This window comes from Tursiops truncatus, chromosome 2 (assembly GCF_011762595.2).
Source record: "Tursiops truncatus isolate mTurTru1 chromosome 2, mTurTru1.mat.Y, whole genome shotgun sequence".
Taxonomy (NCBI): Eukaryota; Metazoa; Chordata; class Mammalia; order Artiodactyla; family Delphinidae; genus Tursiops; species Tursiops truncatus.
In genome coordinates, this window is record NC_047035.1 from 142,690,225 (window position 1) to 142,717,422 (window position 27,198).

The 27,198-nt window shown below is 40.4% G+C and overlaps 1 protein-coding gene across 7 annotated transcripts in view; it reads right to left on the bottom strand.

Annotated features, from left to right (window-relative positions):
- The window catches only part of IL16 (interleukin 16), a 116,489-nt gene that overhangs the window by 42,684 nt on the left and 46,607 nt on the right, over positions 1-27,198 (bottom strand). For 6 of the 7 annotated variants that reach the window (XM_073801458.1, XM_033852222.2, XM_073801459.1 and 3 more), the window contains exon 3: positions 3,749-3,857. In XM_073801458.1, the coding sequence (XP_073657559.1) occupies positions 3,749-3,857 (109 nt within the window). Of the gene's footprint in view, positions 1-3,748; positions 3,858-5,525; positions 5,640-27,198 lie in introns of those variants that run through there. The other variant, XM_073801462.1, reaches the window with a different exon arrangement.

Consider the following 27,198-nt stretch of genomic DNA (forward strand, 5'->3'; position numbering starts at 1 on the left):
GGTGACTGCCGTCTGAAGAAGGGCAGCGGTGTACCGTTTGGGTTCAGAGGGAATAAGGACAAGCAAATGCGTGGCCAACTGGGATCGGTCCACAGGACAGAAGCATCTGGAGCCACGGACAAGCACAGGGGGAACAGGCCAGGCTAACTCCGCTTCTACCCTCACTGATCCAGACAAAAAAAAAAAAAAAAAAACTCGGGCTTTCTGTGGTTCCTGCTCCCACTATGAGTTCCAATCAGCAAGGACATAGGCCCAGAGTCAGGACGAGCAGTCTCGCGAAAGCACTAACTGGTCTGAGCGCTCGCCTACTCTTTCAAAAAATGACTGGATGTGCTCCAACAGCAAGGAAATACATCAAAATTCTCACCTTGAGTGGGGGAAGTTGAAATCAGTTAACATGTAGCACTGAGTGAGTTCACTGAAAATGTGGTTATAAAATCTAATGCAAAAACCAAAATAAATTTTGACTATATATTTTGAAGATTATATAATAATAACGTGAGTTTCTAATTTAAGTTTACATTGAATTATGAAATGGAAAAATAAATGGGAATGGGACTAGAGGTAAATAACACCATCTTCCATTAGGGGGACAATTTGGAAAATATAGTCTCAAGTATTATTAATTAATTAAACCTAATTGATTAAACTTAAAGGAAACTGGAAGTGGTGAGAAAAATTAAATAAACCTTACAGATCACTGCAAAAACTAAACACACGCACACACACACACACACACACAAACACACACACACATTAAATATTTATTAAATATTTAATAAAATTAAAATATTTTAATTTCTTTGAGGCAGAAAACAAATGACAAGTAATCATAAAAACAGAAAGTATAAAAAGAACATGAGGGACTTCCCTGATGGCGCAGTGGATAGGACTCCATGCTCCCAATGCAGGGAGCCCAGGTTCGATCCCTGGTCAGGGAACTAGATCCCACATGCGTGCCGCAACTAAGAGTTCACATGCTGCCACTTAAGACCCAGTGCAACCAAATAAATAAGTAAATAAATATGAAAAAGAACATGAGTAAAAGCAAATATTAATTATAATACTAATGTCAATGGCTTAAGCTTCTCTCTTTAAAAAGATTGCCAGATTTGCTTTCGAGATCTAAGTGCATATCATTTGCAAGAGATAAACAAAATAAACAAAAAGTGTAAAATAAAAGGATGGGCAGAAACTACCAATGAGTAATGCTGCAATCAGCCACTTAGAAAAAAAATCTATCTAGATTCTTGCTTCATAGCAAACACCAAAAATAAATTACAGATAGAGTAAGTTGGGAAAAAAAAGGCAAATCATTTAAAAAACTAGAAAAAACAACACTACGTAGAAATAAGTTAATCGATGTGGTTGTATACTTAATAATCTTCATATTATAGAACCTCAATGATTCGCTCCTAAATATGTAACCAAATATGATAAAAGAAATGTGTACAGCATGTATCTATAATTATTTTGTAAATGTCGATAAGCTGGAAGCAACTTAAAGGTGTCAGAGTGTAATAATTAAATAAGTATACATGAGAAAAAACTAGAAGAAAACACAGCCAAACATTTAATAGTTCTCTGGATGTGGAAGACACTTTTAACGTTAGACAGGAAAATTTGATGAATTTGATTAGATAAAGATGAGAACATCTTAATGCTAAAAAATTACGTTAAAAGAAAAATAACCAACTGAGGAAAGTATGTTCAGCAAATACAGCAGCCCAATATTAATTTTATCAAGAGACTTTTCATAAATTAGAGATAAAATAATGATCCTCCCCATAGAAAAATAGGCGCACTCAAAAGAAGGGAAATAAACAAATGAAGGAACGTTGAACTGCACCCGTGTAGAGAGGTGTTCTTTCCACTGATTTCATAGGCGCATGAACCGGTCAGGGTTTGACAAAAGCAAAAGGCACACTCAGGTAGGACTTTGAGAAAGTGAATAAAGGGGCCATTGACAAAGCGTAGATGGGGCTTAAGAAAACCACAAGGCCTCTTGAGGTACCTAGGAGGTACCTAGGAATTGTCAAGAGCTGGAAGCTGTTACCATCCCAGACCTGAAGGGGCACAGAGAGGAAACAGCATCACCAGGCCAGGGAGTGCTGGGACCAGGGCACTGTCAGAGCCACCAAGGCAGAGGGAGCAGAGAAACACCCCAGCGGTTCTCCCTCCCACCCTCCAGTCTCCCGTTGATCGACTGAACTCAACGAGAAACCAGAGGGCCGGGGCACCCGGATGACGCCATCTGGAAGCGTCAGGGGCTGGGCTGCAAGCAGGGCTGCTTCACGGGCACGCGACCTGTGAATTCACACAGAGCCCCAGACCTAGAAGGTATTCAGCTTGGTTTAATGCTCTGCTGTCGCCATTTTGAAATTCTTCATAATATTTGAACAGGAGTCCCACATTTTCATCTTACAATGATCCCCACAAATTGTGAAGCTGCTCCTGGGTGCAAAACAAGCCCCCCCTCACCCCACCAAAAAAGCAGACAATGGGTAAGGGGAAGAGGGAACTAGAGAGAAACCAGCACGGCAAATATTTTTAAAATTATCATCCAGTGTGGGCTGTGATTGAAGAAATTGGTATTTGTATACATGTATTAGAGTATTAGCTCTGGAAATTTGGAAGCCCAGGTAAAAATCTAAGGTATATTTACCTTTCGAAACTCCATTTCTAGGATATTATGTTAAAGGAAAAAAAGTGATGCAAAAGGGCAACTAGTAGTCCAAAAATAGGAAATGATTACTATAATGATGGTCCATCCTACAACAGAATCACACGAGGCTTAGAGCGTTTAAGGGATGTGCCCAAGGTCACAGAGATAATTATTTCTGGAAGCAGGATCTAAATCCAAGTGCCTTGGCTGCCAAGTGTGAGCTCCTAACCACACATCAGTCCACTGCCTTGTATATTTCACCTGAGAAAATCACTGTAAACTCGAACAAAATTTCATGGACAACCTCAGCAACGTTGATCATGTTAGCAAAAAGCTGAGAATAACTTACCTATCTAATAATAGGGAGCAAGCTAACCAGATTATGTACATAATGAAACACTATATATCCACTAAAAATAGTGTTTACCAAAGAATTCCCAATGACGTGAGGTCAAGGGTGTGTGTGTGTGTGTGTGTGTGTGTGTGTGTGTGTGTGTGTGCGTTTTCTATAGGCATATATAGGCATAGGAGGGAAATAATTGACAATGTTAACATAGATTGCCTCTAATTAGGATTTGGCATTGTTTTAATTTCTTTGTGCTTTTCTGCATTCTTCACATTTTCCTGACTTTGCATTAGCACCGTTCTCTTTGCGACAACCGAGAATCACGACATCTTCCAGCCCCAGCTCCCATCCTATACCAGATGAGGTGACAGAGGCCCTGAGAGAGACAGTGGCCTTCCTAAGACCAAGGAGCATCTTAGAAGACAGAGCAGGTGTAAAGCCCTCGTCTTTTATCTTCTGTGTCACGTCTTCGCAACTTGGCACTTGAAGTCCATCTAGAAGAGAAGTTGACTAAACCACAGAGAGCTCTGTCAGCAAGGGCAGAGGTGCTCTAGCTGGCCAGGACATGCACACGCAGTGAAGGGTGCTCTCAGAGGGGCAAGCAGACCACTATCTTGGGCTAGTCCATCTAGACAAGCAGAGACCCACCCTCCTCCAAATCTCCAACATCACTGATGTTCTCGATATTCAACAACATCTAAGCCCTGCTCCTAAAGATGGTTCAATGACACACTTACTGGTTGAGTTGCTGCGTGTCCTTTGGTGACAGGCTTTGGGAAACAGGAAGTTACTACTTTGTGCATCCAGTTTTCCAGACTTTTCTCGAGAGGAAGGTGTAGAAGCTTCCTGCAAAACAATTTCCATCTTTTATTCAGCAACTTAGAACAGAAAAACTGAGATTTCGACACTGACCATGGAAGTACTTGTCAGATTGTCTCCTCCCTAAATTACAGGCTCTATGAGAGCAGGGATTTGGAATTACTGTCATCCATTAACTCATAGATATATTAATTCAGTTAATAAAGAATATGAAAATATAATATCTTTATGTGACAAAGAATACAAATTATAATAAAGAATGAATAGAGATTGCATAAATGTTGAACTAATGCAATAAATGTTGAATGATTATGTCAGCTGTTACATGTCAGGTTCTTTGTTAGGCATTAGGGATTTAGCTGTGAGCAAGACAGAGAAGGGCACTGAGAAAAGGCATTTTCGTGACGGAAGGCCGAGAGCAAACAAGCAAACAGATAAAGGTGAAAGATAATGACAGAGAATAATAAGTGCTACCAAGAAAAGAACTAGAGACTGACGTGAATGGGAGGCTGGGAGGAATGTGTTAGAGAAGATGATCAAGTAAATTCCATCGTTCTGGCACATAATAGGCACTTAGAAACCGTCATTCAAAGGATATTATATAAAGAGATTTCTTAACATTGAACCATCCATGCATTCTTGAGTGTATTACAATTTTCTTATACTGCTGATTTCTCTCCGTGAAAATTTCATTTAGGACTTGAAAAATCAATATTCTTAAGTTAAATTTGGTTATCATTCTGTTATTCTTTTTCTACCTTGCCATATTGATCCAATTTTCCCTGCTTCTTTTTTATACTAATAATTTGGGAACTCATTGTACTGAGTCTATAAGCAGTATGTATTAAATCACATACTTGAACTCATCTCTCTATCAGGGTCAGTGATGAAATAGAAAACATATGACCCTTCCTCTGGTAAGATGAGAATCTGAAACAACTTTCACGCACTTCCCTCTCCTCACCCTGGTATTTTAGAAACAGAGGACAGACGGACAGAAGGCTAGAGGTTAACAGGATAATGGTATTAATTATTTTACTTCTCTTCCCAGAACTACTTTTTGTATCTTTTTTTATTGCATAACTTTATTAGCCACAATAATCTTGACTTAATTCTTGAGTTACGTTGGTTTTATTCCTCACGACCATAATCCTTAGGAGAGAAAGAGAGAGTGTGTGTATGTGTGTGTGTGTTCTCAGGAAAGTTGTGCAGATGGAAAGCTCTCTGAATATTTGCATGTCTGAGAATGTCTTCCTGTGGTCATCACACTTGAATGATTTGCTGAGTATAGAGTTTAGGGGTATTGGTTATCCTATCTAGAAACTCTAATTGGCTCAAATGCTACCCGGGATTTAGTGTTTTAGCGTAGAGGTTTGCTAGGGGTACCTGCCACCCTCTTCTGACAGGTCCGTCTTGTTCAAAGCCAGCCTTGGCAGTGCCGGTTAATTTCGTGTGCCAAGTGCCTGCCGACTTCCAGCACCTGGTACATTTCCCAGAGTGGAAGAAGGGAGGATCTACTGCTGCCTCTCACTAGTGCACCAAGTAACCCATCCTCCCCTCCAGCCCCCGGCATTGTGAGCTGGTAGGTATTGGGGTTGAGGGGTCTGCTGGCCCCTGTCCCACTCATTCCCCAGGCCTTTCCCTCCCGTGTGGTCAACGGCAGGCTAACAAGCCCTTCCCTCAATCCAGTCTCACCTGCACTATGTCATGCAGAAAGTTCTCATGGGTTCCAGAATGTGGTTGGCCCCTTTCCGTGGCTTCCTGTTCTGACATGCTTTTCTCCCTATTGGTAGGTTTTTTTTTTGTTTTTTTTTTTTTTGATAGAAATTTCTAAGAGGTGGGGGAGTTAATAAAGTGTACTCTGTAACCGTCTGGAGCCAGAAGTCCACTCACAGCCTTTTTTTCTTTTTAAAACTGTATCCAGTTCTGACACAAGGGGATCCTGCAAGAAACCACATATCAATTCCCTTTTATTTCTTGTACACATCAATGTTAAAATCAGAGAACTCATCTTCCTAGACATTCATTTTCCTTTTCACCAGCAGATGGCGCTATATTAACCTGAACAAAATTATCTTCTCTAACCAGGGGAGCCCAGGAAATGTTTTAAAGGAGAGAACAGGGATTATATGGAAGGTGGTTTAGTTCAGTTGAATTCTTGAGACTCCATATTTCTAGGACTTAGCAAAATGGCTGGTTCTTTGAATTAGCTGTTTCATACGACATGGTAGTCAAAAGATATTTCTTAGCTCCGATAGTTTCTCGAGGTCATGTCCTAATTCTAACATCAAGACTGCCCTCTGGCATTATTCCCACCTCTTCATGTTCTCCAGTGAGACTATGAAAGTAAATAATAACATGTTATTTCAGTATCTCTTTTGGATTCACTGATAAAACAGCCAGGATGTCTACTTGTTTGAAGTGAAGCCTTATTTGCAAAGTACAATTGAAATGTATTTCCCCCCAAATATCTAGTAAGATGAAAATAAATAAGTAAATGAGGTAAACACAAAACATAGAATACTAAGTATCTTCTAAAATAATGTTTGTAAAGAGCTTTTGGGATATAGATATACTTGTATTCTCATGGTAAGTTAGAAAAAAAAGATATTATGATCTGAATAGAGTCTGACTACAATCATGTAAAACAGGCCTAGAAAAAGGACTGTAAATAAATACACCAAAATAGTAACACTCTTTCATTCACCATATTTTACTAAGCATTTACTACGTATGAGGCACTATTCCAAGGATGAGGAAATGGCGGTACTCGAGAAAGACAAGGTCCTGCTCTCATGAATTAGCAGGATTGTGTTTGGGTGATGGGATTATAGCTACTTATTTTCTCTTTTACAACTTTCTGTATTTTTCATATATTCTATAATGAGCATGTATTACTTCAGACCAGAAACAAGTGATTAATTTTACATTTATTTCAATTGTCACATTAGAAGACTTACGACAAAGTATATTTATTGTTAAATTTCTTTCTTTTAATCCTCTTTATAAAGCTCCCTGTCCAAAAGATGATTTCGAAATTGCTTGACATATAAAGCCAATTGATGGCAGAAGAATCATAGAAGTGGAGTCTTTTTTTTTTTTTTTTGTCCAGATTACCTGGAAATGGTTAACGCCACATTCAGAACAGGGAATCTTAAAAGACTTTAGAGGGCTTCCCTGGGCTTCCCTGGTGGCGCAGTGGTTGAGAGTCCGCCTGCCGATGCAGGGGACATGGGTTCGTGCCCCGGTCCGGGAGGATCGCACATGCCGTGGAGCGGCTGGGCCCGTGAGCCATGGCTGCTGAGCCTGCACGTCCAGAGCCTGTGCTCCACAATGCGAGAGGCCACAACAGTGAGAGGCCCGCGTACCACAAAAAAAAAAAAAAAAAAAAAAAAGACGTTAGACCTTATCCAAAAGAAATTGAACCAGCCAGATCAACCACTCGGCCACCCTGTTCTCTACATTTCAGCGGCTCAGCCTTTTCTGGCCATGGCTCCAGGAACAGTAATCTCACTGTGAACATGCCGACCATAGATCCTCTGCTGCCTGCACAAAGTTTATGGACGAGTCCTTCTACTTCACAACTCTATGTCCTCCAGCCAAAGCTGTCTCAGACATGAGACATGTAACCTCTGCCATGTAGCCAGTCTCTGAACTGGCTGATGGTTTCAATGAGTTGCATCTAAGCAGGCTACCGTCAAGCTCTTGGAGAGCTGTGAAAAATGGAGGTGCTTCACTTTGACACGGCTGTGGTATGAATCTGTTCACTGGACAGCTACTACAGGGAAGAATGGAAATGTACTACCATAAACAGAAGATGAGATCTAAGTAGCAATTTTCTATCAGACATATATGTAAAAAACTATATGGCCCCTAAAAGCTCCAAAAATAGAGGCAATGCACAAGTTCTATGGACCTTCTATTTCCTGGACATCAACAAGGATCCAGTGCTCTTCCAGACTCTGAGATCATCTCAAGGTATTATTCATTCTTTTTTTGTGTGTGTGGTACGCAGGCCTCTCACTGCTGTGGCCTCTCCCGTTGCGGAGCACAGGCTCCAGACGTGCAGGCTCAGTGGCCATGGCTCACGGGCCCAGCCGCACCACGGCATGTGGGATCTTCCCGGACCGGGGCACGAACCTGTGTCCCCTGCATTGGCAGGCGGACTCTCAACCACTGCGCCACCAGGGAAGCCCTATTCATTCTTTTTAATCATAAAACCCTGAGCATAATTCTTCTCCACGAGATATGCACAGTGGGATGAGCAGATAAAGGGTCATGAGGCCAGCAGCATTAAGCCTCTTATGACCCTGGACTGGTCAGTTGATTGTTTGGTCTTGGTATCCTCTTTTGTAAGGTGAAGGGGTGGACGAAACAACTTCTATAACCACTTTCGGCTCTATACTTTTGAATGTAACTGATGATTATGTTTAAAGAGCAAAAGGGTTACTGTCCTCTCTGAAATGATCACATGTCAGAAGATCATTCACAAGGACATAACATCCTCCCTTGGTTCCCTGGCCCCTCTCCGTCTGGCAAGGATGTCCTGGGTGGAGTGGTTTCTCAACAAAGGAGTCTCTGTAGGAGCCCCTACGAACATTTGCACAGAACAGCTCCCCCACCAGCCCACAGAACAGAACTCTTCTATTCTTGCTCCCAAGGTGGGGCTGCTCTTGAGGCCAAGGATTGGTCCCTGAGGTCAGAGGCTGGCAAAGTCATTTCCAGACACATCTCCCCTTGTTCTCCTCAGAGACTGCAACCCAGAGCAGCAGTTCTGTGGGTGGTGTGCCCCACCATTACCTGGGTGGCGGTCTCTACATGTATCGGTCCCACTGGTGCCTGAGTGGGGAATGAGGTAGACTGTCCGGAGAGCCCTCCCAAAGTAAGGACCAGTCCCGTAACTGCTAGGACTTAACAACCAACCCCAAGCAATGGAAAAAACCCATGATCCGCATGTAACCAAGGAATAAACCTGGAATGAAGATGCAGAATTCTGGGGCATTGCTTTCTACAAGCAACATTATTCTGGAGTCTAAACTGTTCCCCAAAGGTTCCAAGGCTCTATTACTCTCTTAGAAGCGTTCATTTTGTATCCAGACCCTTAACATGGCTGACAGAGCTCGATCCTTCTGGAGCTTGGTGACTGCATTCCTCTTACATACAAGCCTTTCCATTTTCTCTTTGAACTGAGATGCTATAGCTGCTAAGGGAGCCATAAAATGGAATCCAACTGCCCTCCTGATCAAGGCTTGTTTCCTGTGGTTGGGTTGATCATGCAGCAGCAGACTTGACCTTTAAGTCAGAAGGTTAAATAACTGGCCCCAGCAGATGGGTTCTGGGATGGTCACATGGTCATGTGGGATGCTGAGGCCACATACCTCCTGATATGGAGAGGAAGGGTGGAAACCAGAAACCTAGGAGTCCTCCAAAAGTCCTGCTTCTCCTCCCGTGGTCCCTACATGACCACAGCCACAAAGTCCTTGTAATTCTACCTTCTCAGAATGCCCCAACACATCCATTCTTGCTGGCTATGTTCTAGTTCATAGTATACCTTTTAGATTAGGCTATTACAATGGCCTATGGCATCTAAGAAAAGTATTTTTAAGAATATTTTTAACAAATGGTCTGGGACAACTGGATATCCACATGTCAAAGAATGAAGTTGGACCCCTTCCTCACACCATACACTAAAATTAATTCAAAATAAATCATAGCCCTACAAGTAAGAGCTACAACTATAAAACTCTTAGAAAAAAAAATATAGGACTAAATATTCATGAACTTGGGTTAGAGAAAGACTTGGTAGATATGACATCAAAAGCACGAGTGACAAAAGAAAATACAGATAAATGGACTTCTTCAAAATTAAAACCTTTTGTGTTCTAAAGGACGCCATCAAGACAGTGAAAAGACAACCCACAGAATTGAAGAAAATATTTTCAACTCATATATCTGATAAGGGACTTGCATCAAGAATACAGAAAGAGGGACTTCCCTGGTGGCTCAGTGGTTAAGACTCCATGCTCCCAATTCAGGGGACACGGGTTCGATCCCTGGTCAGGGAACTAGTTCCCACATGCATGCCGCAACTAAGAGTTCACATGCCACAACTAAGGAGCCGGCGCAACCAAATAAATAAATAAAATGTAACCAAATAAATAAATAAAATATTTTTTAAAAAAGAATATATAAAGAACTTTTACAATTCAATTATAGAAAGACAAATGATCCAATTTTTAAAATGGACAAAGGATCTGATTAGATATCTTCCCAAAGAAGATACACAAGAAGTCAAGAGACACATGAAAACAGCTTCAACATCATTAGCCGTCAAGGACATGCAAATCAAAACCACAATGAGATACCACTTTACACCAACTAGGATGGCTGTCATCACACCCACTGAACATCCACTAATATATGGAGGATTTGGAAAAAATAGAACCCTCATACATTGCTGGTAGAAATAAAAAATGATGCAGATGCTTTGGAAACAGCTTGGCAGTTCTTCTAAAAGTTAAATATACAGTTACCAGATGATCCAGCAATCCCTTTCTTAGGTATATACTCAAGAGAAATGAAAATATACATCCACACAAAAACTTGTCCACAAATGTTCAAAGCAGCATTATACATTATAGCCCCAAAGCAGAAACAACCCAAGTGTCCATCTGCTGATGGACAGGTGAATAAAATATTGTATATCTATACAATGGAATATGATTTGGCAATAAAAAGGAATGAAGTACTAATATACGATATAACATAATGACCCCTGAAAACATTACTCAAGCGAAAAAAGCCAGTGACAAAAGACCATACACTGTATGATTCCATTTGTAGTAGATGTCCAGAATAGGCAAACCTATAGATACAGAAAGTAGATTAGTAGACGATTAAGGATGGAGCAATAGTGTGGTGGGGAGGGGGTAATGAGGAATGACTGCTAATGGGTATTACATGGCTTTTGTGGGTAATGAAAACATTCTAAAATCAGATAGTGGTGAAGGTTGTACCACTCTGTAAATACACTAAATATCACTCAACAGTATACTTTAAATAAGTGAATTGTATGGTGTGTGAGTTATATCTTAATAAAACCACTTAAAATGGAATATTCATCCGTTCATTCATTGATTAAGAATTTCCCTGCCCCCAGTCTTTTCTCACTTCAACCCCTCTACACTCTGCTGACAGCATGATTTCACAAAAACGCAGATGGTATGCAGGAGACTTCCTAATTAAATCTATGACGTACTCAAGATCAAATCCAAACTCCCTGGCATGTCATTGAAGGTCCTTCCTTCTCTAACACTACCAAAAAAATAAATAAATAAAATAACCCAATCAAAAAACGGGAAGAAGATCTAAATAGACATTTCTCCAAAGAAGACATACAGATGGCCAAAACGTACATGAAAAGATGCTCAACATCACTAATTATTAGAGAAATGCAAATCAAAACCACAATGAGGTATCACCTCACGCCAGTCAGAATGGCTATCATCAAAAAATCTACAAACAGGGCTTCCCTGGTGGCGCAGTGGTTGAGAGTCCGCCTGCCGATGCAGGGGACACGGGTTTGTGCCCCGGTCCGGGAAGATCCCACATGCCGCGGAGCAACTAGGCCTGTGAGCCATGGCCGCTGAGCCTGCGCGTCCGGAGCCTGTGCTCCGCAACGGGAGAAGACACAACAGTGAGAGGCCCGCGTACTGCAAAAAACAAAAAAACAAAAAACAAAAACAAAAATCTACAAACAATAAGTGCTGGAGATGGGGTGTGGAGAAAAGGGAACCCTCCTACACTGTTGGTAGCAATGTTAAATTGGTACAGCCACTATGGAGAACACTATGGAGGTTCCTTAAAAAACTAAAAATAGAACGACCATATGAACCAGCAATCCCACTCCTGGGCATGTACCCAGAGAAAACCATAATTCAAGAAGATACGTGCACCCCAATATTCATTGCAGCACTATTTACAATAGCTAGGACATGGAAGCAACCTAAATATACATCAGCAGAGGAATGGATAAAGAAGATGTGGTACATATATACAATGGAATATTACTCAGCCATAAAAAAGAGCAAAATAATGCCATTTGCAGCAACATGGATGGACCTAGAGATTGTCATACTGAGTGAACTAAGTCAGACACAGAAAGACAAATATCATATGATATTGCTTATATGTGGAATCTAAAAAAAAGGGTACAAATGAACTTATTTACAAAACAGAAGTAGAGTCACAGATGTAGAAAACAAACTTATGGTTATCAGGGGATAAGGGAAGGGGGAGGGATAAATTGGGAGATTGGAACTGACATATACACACTACTATATATAAAATAGATAACTAATAATAACCTGCTGTATAGCACAGGGAACTCTACTCAATACTCTGTAATGGCCTACATGGGAAAAGAATCTAAAAGAAAAAAAAAAGAGAGCAGATTTATGTATATGTATAGCAGATTCACTTTGCTGTATACCTGAAACTAACACAACATTGTAAAGCAACTATACTCCATTAAAAATTAAGAAAAAAAAAATACTCAAACTGACTCAAGCCCCCATTGCGCCCAGTTAGTTACACGCCCTATCGGTAGACCCTATGTGTCCTGTCCTATCTGTATAGTTACCCACGCTGGCTCCCCTTCATTCTTCAAGAATCAATTTAGATGTCACTACCTTTGTAGTGATGTTTCCATGCAAAATAGCGGCCCCCTCAAAAAATCATGGGCTCTCTTTGCCAATAACAGCCAAGGATGGACTCCCTCATGCAAAAGCACCTGAATCACAACTAACTGCTGAACAATCATTGACAGAAGACACTGGAACTCACCAAAAGAGATACCCCACATCCAAAGACAAAGGAGATGCCTCAGTGAGACGGTAGGAGGGGCACAATCACAATAAAATCAAATCCCGTAACTGCTGGGTGGGTGACTCACAAACTGGAGAACACTTACACGACAGAAGTCCACCCACTGGAGTGAAGGTTCTGAGTCCCACCTCAGGCTTCCCAACTTGGTGGTCCAGCAAGGGGAGGAGGAATTCCTAGAGAATCAGACTTTGAAGGCTAGCGGGATTTGATTGCAGGACTTCGACAGGACTGGGGGAAACAGAGACTCCAATCTGGGAGGGCACACACAAAGTAGTGTGTACATAAGGACCCAGGGGGAAGGGGAAGTGACCCCATAGAAGACTAAACCGGACTTATCTGCTGGTGTTGGAGGGTCTCCTGCGGAGGCAGGGGGTGGCTGTGACTCACCGCAGGGACAGGGACACTGGTAGCAGAGGTTCTGGGAAGTGCTCCGTGGCATAAGCCCTCCTGGAGTCTGCTACTAGCCCCACCAAAGAGCCTGTGGCCCCCAGTGCTGGATCGCCTCAGGCCAAACAACCAACAGGGGGGGAACCCAGCCCCACCCATCAGCAGACAAGCAGATTAAAGTTTTACTGAGCTCTGCCCACCAGAGCAACACCCAGCTCTACCCACCACTAGTCCCTCCCATCAGGAAGCTTACACGTTTCTTAGATAGCCTCATCCACCAGAAGGCAGACAGCAGAAGCAAGAACTACAATTCTGCAGCCTGTGGAAGGAAAACCACATTCACAGAAAGATAGACAAAATGAAAAGGCCGAGGACTATATACCAGATGAAGGAACAAGATAAAAGCCCAGAAAAACAACTAAATGAAGTGGAGATAGGCCACCTTCCAGAAAAAGAATTCAGAATAATGATAGTGAAGATGATCCAGGACCTCGGAAAAAGAATGGAGGCAGAGATTGAGAAGATGCAAGAAATGTTTAACAAAGACCTAGAAGAATTAAAGAACAAACACCTAGAAAAATTAAAAAACAAACAAACAGGGATGAACAATACAATAACTGAAATGAAAAATACACTAAAAGGAATCAATAGCAGAATAACTGAGGCAGAAGAATGGATAAGTGACCTGGAAGACAGAATGGTGGAATTCACTGCCATGGAACAGAATAAAGAAAAAAGAATGAAAAGAAATGAAGACAGCCTAAGAGACCTCTGGGACAACATTAAATGCACCAACATTCGCATTATAGGGGTCCCAGAAGGAGAAGAGAAAGAGAAAGTACCCAAGAAAATATTTGAAGAGATTATACTCGAAAACTTCCCTAACATGGGAAAGGAAATTGCCACCCAAGTCCAGGAAGCACAGAGAGTCCCAGGCAGGATAAATCCAAGGAGAAACACACCGAGACACATAGTAATCAAATTGACAAAAATTAAAGACAAAGAAAATTATTAAAAGCAACAAGGGAAAAACGACAAATAACATACAAGGGAACTCCCATAAGGTTAACAGCTGATTTCTCAGCAGAAACTCTACAAGCCAGAAGGAAGTGGCACAATATATTTAAAGCGATGAAAGGGAAGAACCTACAACGAAGATTACTCTGCCCAGCAAGGATCTCATTCAGATTCGACAGAGAATTCAAAAGCTTTACAGACAAGCAAAAGCTAAGCAAATTCAGCACCACCAAACCAGCTCTACAACAAATGCTAAAGGAACTTCTCTAAGTGGGAAACACAAGAGAAGAAAAGGACCTACAAAAACAAATCCAAAACTATTAAGAAAATGGTAATAGGAACATACAAATCAATAATTACCTTAAATGTGAATGGATTAAATGCTCCAACCAAAAGACACAGGTTCACTGAATAGATACAAAAACAAGACCCATATACATGCTATCTACAAGAGACCCACTTCAGACCTAGGGACATACAGACTGAAAGTGAGGGGATGGAAAAAGATATTCCATGCAAATGGAAATCAAAAGAAAGCTGGAGTAGCAATACTCATGTCAGATAAAATAAGCTTTAAAATAAATCCTGTTACAAAGAGACAAGGAAGGAAACTACATAATGATCAAGGGATCAATCCAAGAAGAAGATATAACAATTACAAATATATATGCACCCAACATAGGAGCACCTCAATACATAAGGCAAATGCTAACAGCTATAAAAGAGGAAATTAACAACAACGCAATTAGAGTGTGGGACTTTAACACATCACTTATACCAACTGACAGATCATCCAGACAGAAAATTAATAAGGAAACACAAGCTTTAAATGACACAATAGACCAGATAGATTTAATTGATATTTATAGGACATTCCATTCGAAAGCAGCAGATTACACTTTCTTCTCAAGCGCACACTGAATATTCTCCAAGATAGATCACATCCTGGGTCACAAATCAAGCCTTGGTAAATTTAAGGAAATTGAAATCATATCAAGCATCCTTTCTGACCACAATGCTATGCAATTAGAAATAAATCACAGGGGAAAAAAACGCAAAAAACACAATCACATGGAGGCTAAACCACATGTTACTAAATAACCAAGAGATCAATGAAGAAATCATCAAAGAGGAAATTTAAAACTACCTTGAGACAAATGACAACAAAAACACGACCATCCAAAACCTATGGGATGCAGCAAAAGCAGTTCTAAGAGGGAAGTTCATAGCAATACAATCCTACCTCAAGAAACAAGAACAATCTCAAATAAACAATCTAACCTTACACCTAAAGGAACTAGAGAAAAAAGAACAAACAAAACCCAAAGTTAGTAGAAGGAAAGAAATTATAAAGATCAGAGCAGAAATAAATGAAACAGAAAGAAAGAAAACAATAGCAAAGATCAATAAAACTAAAAGCTGGTTCTTTGAGAAGATAAACAAAATTGATAAACCTTTAGCCAGACTCATCAAGAAAAAGAGGGAGAGGACTCAAATCAATAAAATTACAAATGAAAAAGGAGAAGTTACAACGGACACCACAGAAATGCAAAGCATTGTAAGAGACTGCTACAAGCAACTCTATGCCAATAAAATGGGCAACCTGGAAGAAATGGACAAATTCTTGGAAAAGTATAACCTTCCAAGGCTGAACCAGGAAGAAACAAAAAATATGAACAGACCAATCACAAGTAATGAAATTAAAACTGTGATTAAAATTCTTCCAACAAACAGAAGTCAAGGACCAGATGGCTTCACAGGTGAATTCTATCAAACATTCAGAGAAGAGCTAACACCCATCCTTCTCCAACTCTTCCAAAAAATTGCAGAGGAAGGAACACTCCCAAACTCATTCCACATGGCCATCATCACCCTGATACCAAAATAAGACAGAGAGACTACAAAAAAAGAAAATTACAAAGCAATATCACTGATTAACATAGATGCAAACTCTTCAACAAAATACTAGCAAACAGAATCCAACAACACATTAAACGGATCATATACCATGATCAAGTGGGGTTTATCCCAGGGATGCAAGGATTCTTCAATACACACAAAACAATCAATGTGATACACCTTATTAATAAACTGAAGAATCAAAACCATATGATCATCTCACTAGATGCAGAAAAAGCTTTTGACAAAATTCAACACCCATGATGATAAAAACTCTCTAGAAAGTGGACATAGAGGGAACCTACCTCAACATAATAAAGACCATATATGACAAACCCACAGCAAACATCATTCTCAATGGTGAAAAGCTGAAAGTATTTCCTCTAAGATCAGGAATGAGACAAGGATGTCCACTCTCACCACTATTATTCAACATAGTTTTGGAAGTCCTAGCCATGGAAATCAGAGAAGAAAAAGAAATAAAAGGAACACAAATTGGAAAAGAAGAAGTAAAACTGTCACTGTTTGCAGGTGACATGATACTATACATAGAGAATCCTAAAGATGCCACCAGAAAACTACTAGAGCTAATCAATGAATTTGGTAAAGTTGCAGGATACAAAATTAATGCACAGAAATCTCTTGCATTCCTATACACTAACAATGAAAGATCAGAAAGAGAAATTAAGGAAATAATCCCATTCACCAGTGCAATAAAAAGAATAAAATACATAGGAATAAACCTACCTAAGGAGGTAAAAGACCTGTATTCAGAAAACTATAAGATAGTGATGAAAGAAATCAAAGATGACACAAACAGATGGAGAGATATACCATGTTCTTGGATTGGAAGAATCAATATTGTGAAAATGACTATACTACCCAAAGCAATCTACAGATTCAATGCAATCCCTATCAAATTACCAATGGCATTTTTTATCGAACTAAAACAAAAAATCTTAAAATTTGTATGGAGACACAAAAGACACTGAAGAGCCAAAGCAATCTTGAGGGGGGAAAAAAGGAGCTGGAGGAATCAGACTCCCTGACTTCAGACTATACTACAAATCTACAGTAATCAAGAAAATATGGTACTGCCACAAAAACAGAAATATAGATAAATGCAGCAAGATAGAAGGCCCAGACATTAACCCACGCACCTACGGTCAACTAATCTATGACAAAGGAGGCAAGGATATACAATGGAGAAAAGACAGTCTCTTCAATAAGTGGTGCTGGGAAAACTGGACAGCTACATGTGAAAGAATGAAATTAGAACACTCCCTCATACCATATACAAAAATAAACTCAAAATGGATTAAAGACCTAAATGTAAGACCGGACACTATAAAACTCTTAGAGGAAAACATAGGAAGAACCCTCTTTGACATAAATCACAGCAAGATCTTTTTTGACCCACCTCCTAGAGTAATGGAAATAAAAACAAAAATAAACAAATGGGACCTAATGAAACTTCAAAGCTTTTGCACAGCAAAGGAAACTATAAACAAGATGAAAAGGCAACCCTCAGAATGGGAGAAAATATTTGCAAATGAATCAACGGACAAAGGATCAATCTCCAAAATATATAAACAGCTCCTGCAGCTCAATATTAAAAAAAAAAAACTACCCTATCAAAAAATGGGTGGAAGATCTAAATAGACATTTCTCTCAAGGAGGACATACAGATGGCCAAGAGGCACATGAAAAGCTGCTCAACATCACTAATTATTAGAGAAATGCAAATCAAAAGTACAATGAGACATCACCTCGCACCAGTTAGAATGGGCATCATCAGAAAATCTACAAACAAAAAATGCTGGAGAGGGTGTAGAGAAAAGGGAACACTCCTCCACCTCTGGTGGGAATGTAAATTGATGCAGCCACTATGGAGAACAGTATGGAGGTTCCTTAAAAAACTAAAAATAGAACTACCATACCACCCAGCAATCCCACTACTGGGCATACCCAGAGAAAACCATAATTCAAAAAGACACATGCACTTGCAGCACTATATACAATAGCCAGGTCATGGAAGCAACCTAAATGTTCATCAACAGATGAATGGATAAAGAAGATGTGGTACATATATACAATGGAATATTACTCAGCCATAAAAAGGAATGAAACTGGGTCATTTGTGGAGACACGGATGGAACTAGAGACTGTCATACAGAGTGAAGTTAAGTCAGAAAGAGTAAAACAAATATCGTATATTAACGCATATATGTGGAATCTAGAAAAATGGTACAGAAGAACCGGTTTGCAAGGCAGGAATAGAGACAGATGTAGAGAACAGAAGAATGGACACCAAGGGGGGAAAGCAGGGGGAAGGGGTGGTGGTGGTGGTATGAATTGGGAGATTGGGATTGACACATATACACTAATATGTGTAAAATAGATAACTAATAAGAACCTGCTGTATAAAAAAAAATAAAATTCAAAAAATGAAAATGAGGAAAAGATAGGAGCAGGCATTTCACTGAAGAGGATATACAGATGGTAAGTAAGCACATGAAAATACATTTAACATTATCAGCCATTAGTGAAACACAAATTAAAACCACAATGAGATATCACTACACACCTATCAGAATGGCTAAAATTTAAAATAGTGACATCAAATACTAAGGAGGATACAGAGAAACTGGATCACTTATACTTTGTTTACATGAATGTAGAATGGTACAGCCACGCTGGAAAACTGTTCAGCGGTTTCTTTAAAACTAAAACACAAAACCATGGCACAACCCAAAAATCGCACTCCTGGGCATTTATCCCAGCGAACAGAAAATTTATGTTCACACCAAACCTATACAGGAATGTTAACATTACCGCTATTCATAATTGCCCCAAAGTGAAAACACCAAAGATGTCCTTCGATGGTGAATGGTTAAACAAACTGTGTTACATTTGTTCTAGGGAAGGACTGGTTCAAGGACTCCCAAGGATACCAAATCTGCAGATGCTCAAGTCACTTATGTCCAGTCTGCCCTCCCCATCTGCAGGCTCCACACTCGCTGGTGCAACCAGCTGGGGATCGTGGAGGCAGAACCTGCAGATGCCGAGGGATGACTGCACACCCCTGCCATGCAATGCTTACTACTCAGTAGTAAAAAGGAACTAACTACTGATGCATGCAAAACCCTGGATGAACCTCCAGAGAATTATGCCGAGTGAAAAAAAGCCAGACCCCAAAGGTTACATCCCGTGTGGTACCATTTACACAAAGCTTTCAAACGACAAAAGTATAGAAATGGTTGCCATAGGTGAAGGCAGACGTACAGGTGGGAGACAACTGAGTGTGGCTATAAGAAAGCAACATAAGGAATCCTTGTAGTAACAGAAATTGTTCTGTATACTGACTACTTCAATACCAAGAGTCTGACTGTGACAGTATACTATAATTTTACAAGATGTTACCACTGGGGGAAACTATGTATTATTTGTATTTGTATTATTTGTATTATTTTCTCTTTGTATTATTTTGTATTTGTATTATTTTACTCTTTGTATTATTTTCTCGTATCTTCATATGAATCTACAATAATCTGGAAACAATTTAATTTCAAAAACTATTTTAAGATGCATTTCTATATTCCAGGAAGTAGCAGTTAGAAAATAGGATTATTAAAAAGCTGACATTTACAATTGCACCAGAAAATAAAGAATGCTAGGAACTAATCCAATGAAAGATATGTAAGCCCTTTCTGAGAAAAATTACAAAGCTTACTGAAAATCATTAACTAAGGCCTGAATAACGGAGAGGTACATTATGTTCATGAAAATGGGAGGCTTACTATTCTATAAATATAAGTTCTCCCCCAAATTCATTTACAAATTTAATGCAGTACTAACCAAAATTTCAAGTGTTTTTTAGAACATCACAAACTGATCTTTAAATTTTTATCAAGAAGCCAAGGGCCTCAAAGAAAGACACAGACCTTAAAAAGCACGAAGAGAGAGAAATTTCAATACAAGAGAACAATACTTATATTAAAAACATAATAATCAAGACAGTAGAGTTTTGGCATAACAGTAGCAAACTGACCAATAGAACAGGACAGAGAGCCTAGAAACAGCTTCACGTCCATATGAGGAAACTTGATCTGTGAGAGAACTAATACTATACTCATATCTGTGGGGAAAGAGGGGCACTTCAATAGGCCTGCTGGGAAAACAGATTAACCATGTGGAAAAAATGATAATGTACCCCTACACTTCACAAATATCAATTCCAGGTGGATTAAAAACATAACGACAAAATTATATGATGCTCAGAAGACAGTAGAAGAGAACAGACATTGTAGGAGAATGTGTTTACTTTAGAAAAGGATGAAATTTTCCAATAAGATACAAAAAGCACAAAGTACAAAGGACATGATTGACAACTCCCACGTTAAAATGAAGAACTTCTGCTCATCACCTAAAGGAGTAAAAGGACACGCTAAAAATTAGGAAAAGAAAAAGACCAACAACTCAAAAGAAAAACAGAAAAAGCTTGGAAGGACCTATCACATAAGAGGAAATTCAAAAGTTCCATAAACACGTGGAAGTATGTGCAACCTTACTAGTAATTAGGGAAATGCAAATTACAATCAATATGAAAGACAATTTAACAGGCCCCAAACTGGAAAGTTTCAAAGCCTGATGATGTCAAGAATTGATGGGGACTTCCCTGGTGGTCCAGTGGTTAAGATTGCGCCTCCCAATGCAGGGAGTGCGGGTTTGATCCCTGGTCAGGGAGCTAAGATCCCACAAGGCTCACGGCCAAAAAACCAAAACATAAAACAGAAGCAATATTGAAACAAATTCAATAAAGGCTTTAAAAAACGATCCCCATCAAATAAATCTTTAAAAAGAAAACTGATGAAGGTGCAGAGCAATCAGAAACTTACACCTGTTGATGGAAGGGTAGATGCCACAATCACTTTAGAAAATAATTTGGCATATCTGGTACACATGGAGATATTCGTGCCCTAAGGCTCACTGCTTCCTCATCTATTTTTATGCCCTAGTGAAACTTGCAGACATGCACATGGAGAAATGTACAAGAGTGACCGTTGCAGTACAGTCTCTGAAGAGAAGTAAAGGGAAATATCCCCAAAGCCCGTCCGTAGTAGGATGGATAAATTAATTGTGTGTTCACAAAATAGAATACCATAAAGCAGTGAAGATCAATGAACCACAGCAAAATGGAATAACATGAATAAATTTCTGGAACATAACACGGAGTAACAGAAGTAAGTCTATGCAATTGCGATCATATCATCTTCAAAAATAAGTAGAACTGAGACTTCCGGTTCTAGGACAAGATGGTGTCGACTCACTTTCCTCCTCTCTGCTAAATACAACTAAATACCCTGGAAATTATTCAACAGATAACAATAAAAAGATTCTGAATGCCAGCAAGGAGAAGGCTAATTGGCGAGCGACCACAGAATTTGATGAATGACAGCCTGGTGAATTCTTTGTGTTTCTTATAAAGAACTATACACCCAAATCAAGCCCTGGAAAGGCCTGCGACCCAGAACTGCCAATAGGCAATGACAAGAAACAAGCAAACAAACAACAATGCTCTCTCTGGTCTGGCCACAAGACCAGGAAATGGGAAACACCAACAAAGACCTAGTGGGATCCCCAGCCCCTGCCCCACAACCAGGGTACCAACAGGAGGTGTGACATGTCTGTCTTGGCAGCAGCAAACCCTGGCGGGCGTCCCAGCCCCTGTTCTACAACTAGAGCACCGGCAGGTGGTCCAATCTACCTGCAGCAGCGGCAGCAGCAAAGCCCCAGGCTGACCCAGCCCCCAGTCTATAACAGGGGCACAAGCAGGAGGTCGATCCACCTGTGTGGGCAGGATCAGTATTCCTGCCCTCCAGCTAGTGGCAAAGGAGACCCAGCGCCAGAAGCTTCCGCCCATCCTCACCCTGAGCGGCAGATGGTCGCCAGTGATACCGGCAGGCCAGAGAAGCTCTCTCCATCCCAGCAGGCAGAACTGCAGGGATTAAGCGAGAGCTCTAGCCATGCCAGAAAAATGAAGCAGACTAGAATAGCATAGCAAGGGCTCTTAAAAATGTCATTACAAGAGCCCGCAAAAGTAGTCCAGAACTATATGTTAAACGTAAGCAGGTGGCTGCCTGCTAAAATGGCAGATTTAAACCAGATCAAGAGACTCCAACATAATAATGCAAATGTCCAAGATACAATGAAAAGTCACTTCTAACATCAAGAGCCAGGAATACATGATTTGAATAAGAAAAGACAACCACTGATGCCACTACGAAGATGAATCAGATGTCAGAATTATCTGACAAGGATTAGAAAGCAGTCATCATTGAAATGCTTCAACAATCATTGACAAATTCTCTTGATACAAATGAAAAATTAAGAGACGTCCACCAAGAAATAGGTTTTTTAAAAGAAGCAAATGGAGATTAGAGAACTGAATTCAAGAAACCCGAAGAAATTAACACCAAGATACCTCATAATTAAACTTCTGGAAACCTACAGACAGAGAAAAAAATTCTTAAAATCAACCAGAGAGAAATGATACATTACCTCCCCCCAAAAACACCAAGTCAAAAGACAGATTTCACTGAAAACATGGAAGGCAGGAGGAAGGAAGACAATATTTTTCAAGTGAAGAAAAATTCATGCCAACTATAAATCCCATATTCATCGAAAATACCCTTCAGAAATGAAGAGGAAATAAAGATATTCTCAGATATAGGAAAAACTAAAAGAATGTGTTGCTAGATCAACCCTTAAAGAACGTCTCAAAGGAGCTCTCCAAATGAAAAGAAAATGATAAAACAGCTGGAAACTTCAGGAAGGAAAGAACAGCAGAATTGGTAAAAACAGGAGTAAACATAATAGATTATTTTTCCCTTCATAAGTTTCTTTAATCATATTTGTGGTTGAAGGAAAAGTTGTAACGTCATCCGATATGGTACTCAATGGATATAGAGGAAATATTTAAGACATGAAGAGAGTAAAGGGGCCTAAATGAAGTCAGTTTTCACTCAAAATAGCAAAACGCTTGTACCAATATGGCAATGCATAGCAATACGATAACATAGCAACCTCTATGAAAATTATAAATAGTGATATACTCAAGAATATTGTAAATAAATCCAAACAGAACTCTGAAAAATGTTCCAGTAATCCACAGGAAGGCAAGAGAAAAGCAACGAAGGAACAAGAAATAGAGGAAACAAACAGAAAACAAATAATAAGGTGGCAGACTTAAGCCTTAACATATTAATCATTACTTGAAATGTAAATGATTTAAACACATTGATTTTTCTTTAAATGGAAACAATCTAAATACATCCAAAATAGAGAGATTGACAGAGTAGATAAAAGTTTAAAATGACCCAACTATATGCTGTCCACTTGAAAATAATGACATAGGAAGGTCAAAAGTAAAAGGATTTTAAAAAGATATGAAAAGATTAATCAAAAGTAGCTAGAACTATGGGCTTCCCTGGTGGCGCTGTGGTTGAGAGTCCGCCTGCCGATGCAGGGGACGCGGGTTCGTGCCCCGGTCCGGGAAGATCCCACATGCCGCGGAGCGGCTGGGCCCGTGAGCCATGGCCGCTGAGCCTGTGCGTCCGGAGCCTGTGCTCCGCAACGGGAGAGGCCACAACAGTGAGAGGCCCGCATACCGCACACACACACACACACAAAAAAAAAAAGTAGCTAGAACTAGAGAATACATCATTCAGGAATATAAACAGATAGGGTACACTCTAAAGAAAAGCCGGGGAATGAGAGCCCCACAATTAAGGATAGTGGTTACCTCTTTAAGAGTGGGAATGGGATGGCAACAGGTAGGGGCACTCAAGGGACCACAAAGTTCATGGTAAGTTTTGTTCCTTCAACATGATGATTGATAGAGAGGTATTTAGGGCAACTTTATTTTTTAGAGCGCATATACATTTTATAAATTCATTTTTATATTCTCAGTATTTGACAAACTATTTTTAAGATCCTAAAATAATAAATTATGACACATCCATGTGATGGAAACTCACACAGGTTTTAACATTTTTTCAGACATTCTCCTGTGACTACTACCCAGAATTCATTCTTCAATGGGAACACATACATTTGTGTTTCTGTCATAAGTTACTGTAGTAAAATAAGGAGGCACAGCATGGCCTAGAAATCCAGAGGGAGAGGTTGTTTCAAGTAGGGAGAGTGGAAACTAAAGAATAAAAGAAGGATCGGGAAAAGCTTCGTGACCGATATTCTATTGATGCTGAGCCTTAATGGATGACTAAGACATGGATTCATGAAGACAAGAGTCAAGAAGGTATTCCAAGCAGAGGTATTCCAAGCAGCCGGGGCATCAAGGGCAGAAGCCTGGAGATAGTAACTAGTGGGATGGATGCAAAGAATAGGGAGAAGCCTTAGGTGGCCTGTAATGTACATATGAAGGGCCACACTGAGAAACAAGAGTAGGAAAGGTAGATGGTTTACTACTTCTTCCCAATTTCCCTTCTCCTCCTGCTTCTCTCCACCAGACCCCCTTTCCCTAACCAAATGGTGTCCTGTCAGAACCAATGAGGTTCAGAAGACCAGCTTCCAAGCAAATAGCTCCAAATGCCTTTGACTATGGAAAGAGCAAAGAAATCACGTGAAGTGATGTCTGGAAGACAGCAAGTGCTCCTTAATCGTACCTGTGGGCCGGCCCTCCAGTTTCCTGCACGTGGACCACCCTAGGCTCCCTCCCCACACACACAGGGGATGTGGCTACTCCGTGGGAGTCCTGGAGTCCCAAGCTTCCCTCCCAGGGGCTGCTCTCAGCCTCCACAAGCTGCTCTTCTGTGGCAGGAAGAGGCAAGCGGCCAAAGGATTGGGTTTCCCACTTGCCAAGGAAGGCTGGGCCTCAAAGCCACAGGCTGAGCTGCTCGCAGGCAGCAAGACGAAGAAACTTGTCTGCTCACAGAGGGCCTCGACCACCCTCTCTCCCCGCAACAGCACATGCCAGAGATTCAGACGGTTGATCTGACCTCATCATATCCTGAGTCACTCTGCGTGAGTGGTGACTTTGCCTAACCGATAATTTGAATTTGTAAAGAAAAGCAGGGTTTTCCACACTACAGAGGCCATTCCCATGTGGATCAAAGCATTCTGTATCCTTTTAGGAAGGCAGCCCCAGAGGGAGGCCCTCCCACACGTCTGGCCTCATCTGTTGCTCTCCTATTCCCAGATCGAGTGTCCAGTGACTCCAGACCCCCAGATCGAGTGTCCAGTGACTCCAATGGGAATGCCCAAAGCAATGTCCAATGTAAACCCATGTGTGGGCTCAAAAACACCAATGCCAGCTCAGGCTATGTCAATAGACTCTAGGCCTTAAGGGTGGCCTCATTATACTCATTTATGCAACAACCATTCTTCCCACAAATATTTATAGAGCCACTACTATGTGTCAGTACCCAATCTCATCTGGTGCCATAAAAAGAGGGCCAGCTCCAGGGCAGATAAATACTGGCTTCAGGCCTTTTTGGTGATCTGCTAATATTTAGCTAGAGAGAAACGGAGAAACAAATGAGGTGGGAGGCGTCAGATTGCATCAAAGGACCTTGCGCCCGCAACCTGTCTCTCTCCCCTGGGTCTATCTGATCAAGAGCAAATCACACCACTCACGTGTACAGCCCTAGGCTGGAGGGGTGCCAGGGTGGCTGTTTGCTGGAGTTGGGGGGGGGTGATGATTAGAGAATTGCAGGTGTCCACATTCTTGCAGGTAAGACCTCTTGTGGTACTGGACTGTGCTGTGGGTAGTAGAAGAAGGGAAGCATGGACGGTGGCCGAGAGCCAAGAAAAGGCTCTCCCTGTGCCACCACATTCCAGTGCAAAATGCTGAGAAATCCAAGAACTTACTTGAACTTGGCTGTCCAAGTACTTATGAAGGTATGTTTGTCAAGGGAGGAGGACAGAACATATATTTTTAAACATATTTTTACCTTGATTTATAACTTTTAAACATGGAGATATTTGGCATATAGATCTCCATTGGTTCTCTTGTCCCAGATCCTGCCCGTGTTAGAGGCAGGCCTGCTTCAGGCAGAAGGAAAGTGATCGCAATGAGAGGCACAGACATGCAGGAATGAATGAAGAATGATGGAAGCAGTAAACATGTGAATTAATGGAAATGAATACTGACTCTACAGAACAATAACAATTATCAGGTCTTGAGTTTTAAATATTTGTAGACTTGAGATGCATGACGATAATATCCAAAGAAAAGTGGGACATATAAATGGAGCTGTGTGTCTAAGGTCTAAGTGTTGTCTGAGAACTGGTAAGAGTACAAATTTATAGGAGACTCTAAATCATTAAGAACATAGGTTGTATATTTTAATGGTTAAAAAATAGTAAAAAATGTATAACTAAGAAGCTAAAAGAAGGGCAAATGGAGTAGTAAAAAAAAATGTATTAATCTAAAAGAGGGCAAGAAGAGATGAATAAAAAAAACAAATGTAAAACTTTGAGGACAGCTAGAAACCAAAAATTAAGAGAGTAGATATAGACCCAAACTCATCTGCAATGACATTAAATGTAAGTGGTATGAATACTCACTATTATAAGATAAAGATTGTAAGATGGAAGAAAAATAACCTAATTACATGCTGCTTACATGAAATATTCCTTATATAGGTGAACACAGGTTGTAGATAAAAAGAGGAAAAAGATATGCAATGCAAACACTAACCAAAAGACAGTAGGCTAAGCTATACTAATATCAGATCATTTTTCTGCAAAAGTAATTGATAGACTAAAGAGAACTATTCCAAAATTATAAAGGTGTTAATCCACCAGGAAAATACTTTTAAATGCTAAATGTGTATGCACAGTAAAAATATAACTTCAAAATATATAAAGCAGGGCTTCCCTGGTGGCGCAGTGGTTGAGAGTCCACCTGCCGATGCGGGGGACACGGGTTTGTGCCCCGGTCCGGGAAGATCCCACATGCCGCGGAGCGGCTGGGCCCGTGAGCCATGGCCGCTGAGCCTGCGCGTCCAGAGCCTTTGCTCTGCAACGGGAGAGGTCACAACAGTGAGAGGCCCGTGAACCGCAAAAAAAAAAAAAAAAATTAGAAGGAAGAAATAGAGCTATGATTATTCAAAAATGGCAAAAAAAAAAAAAAAAAGAATTGCGTATGCTGAAA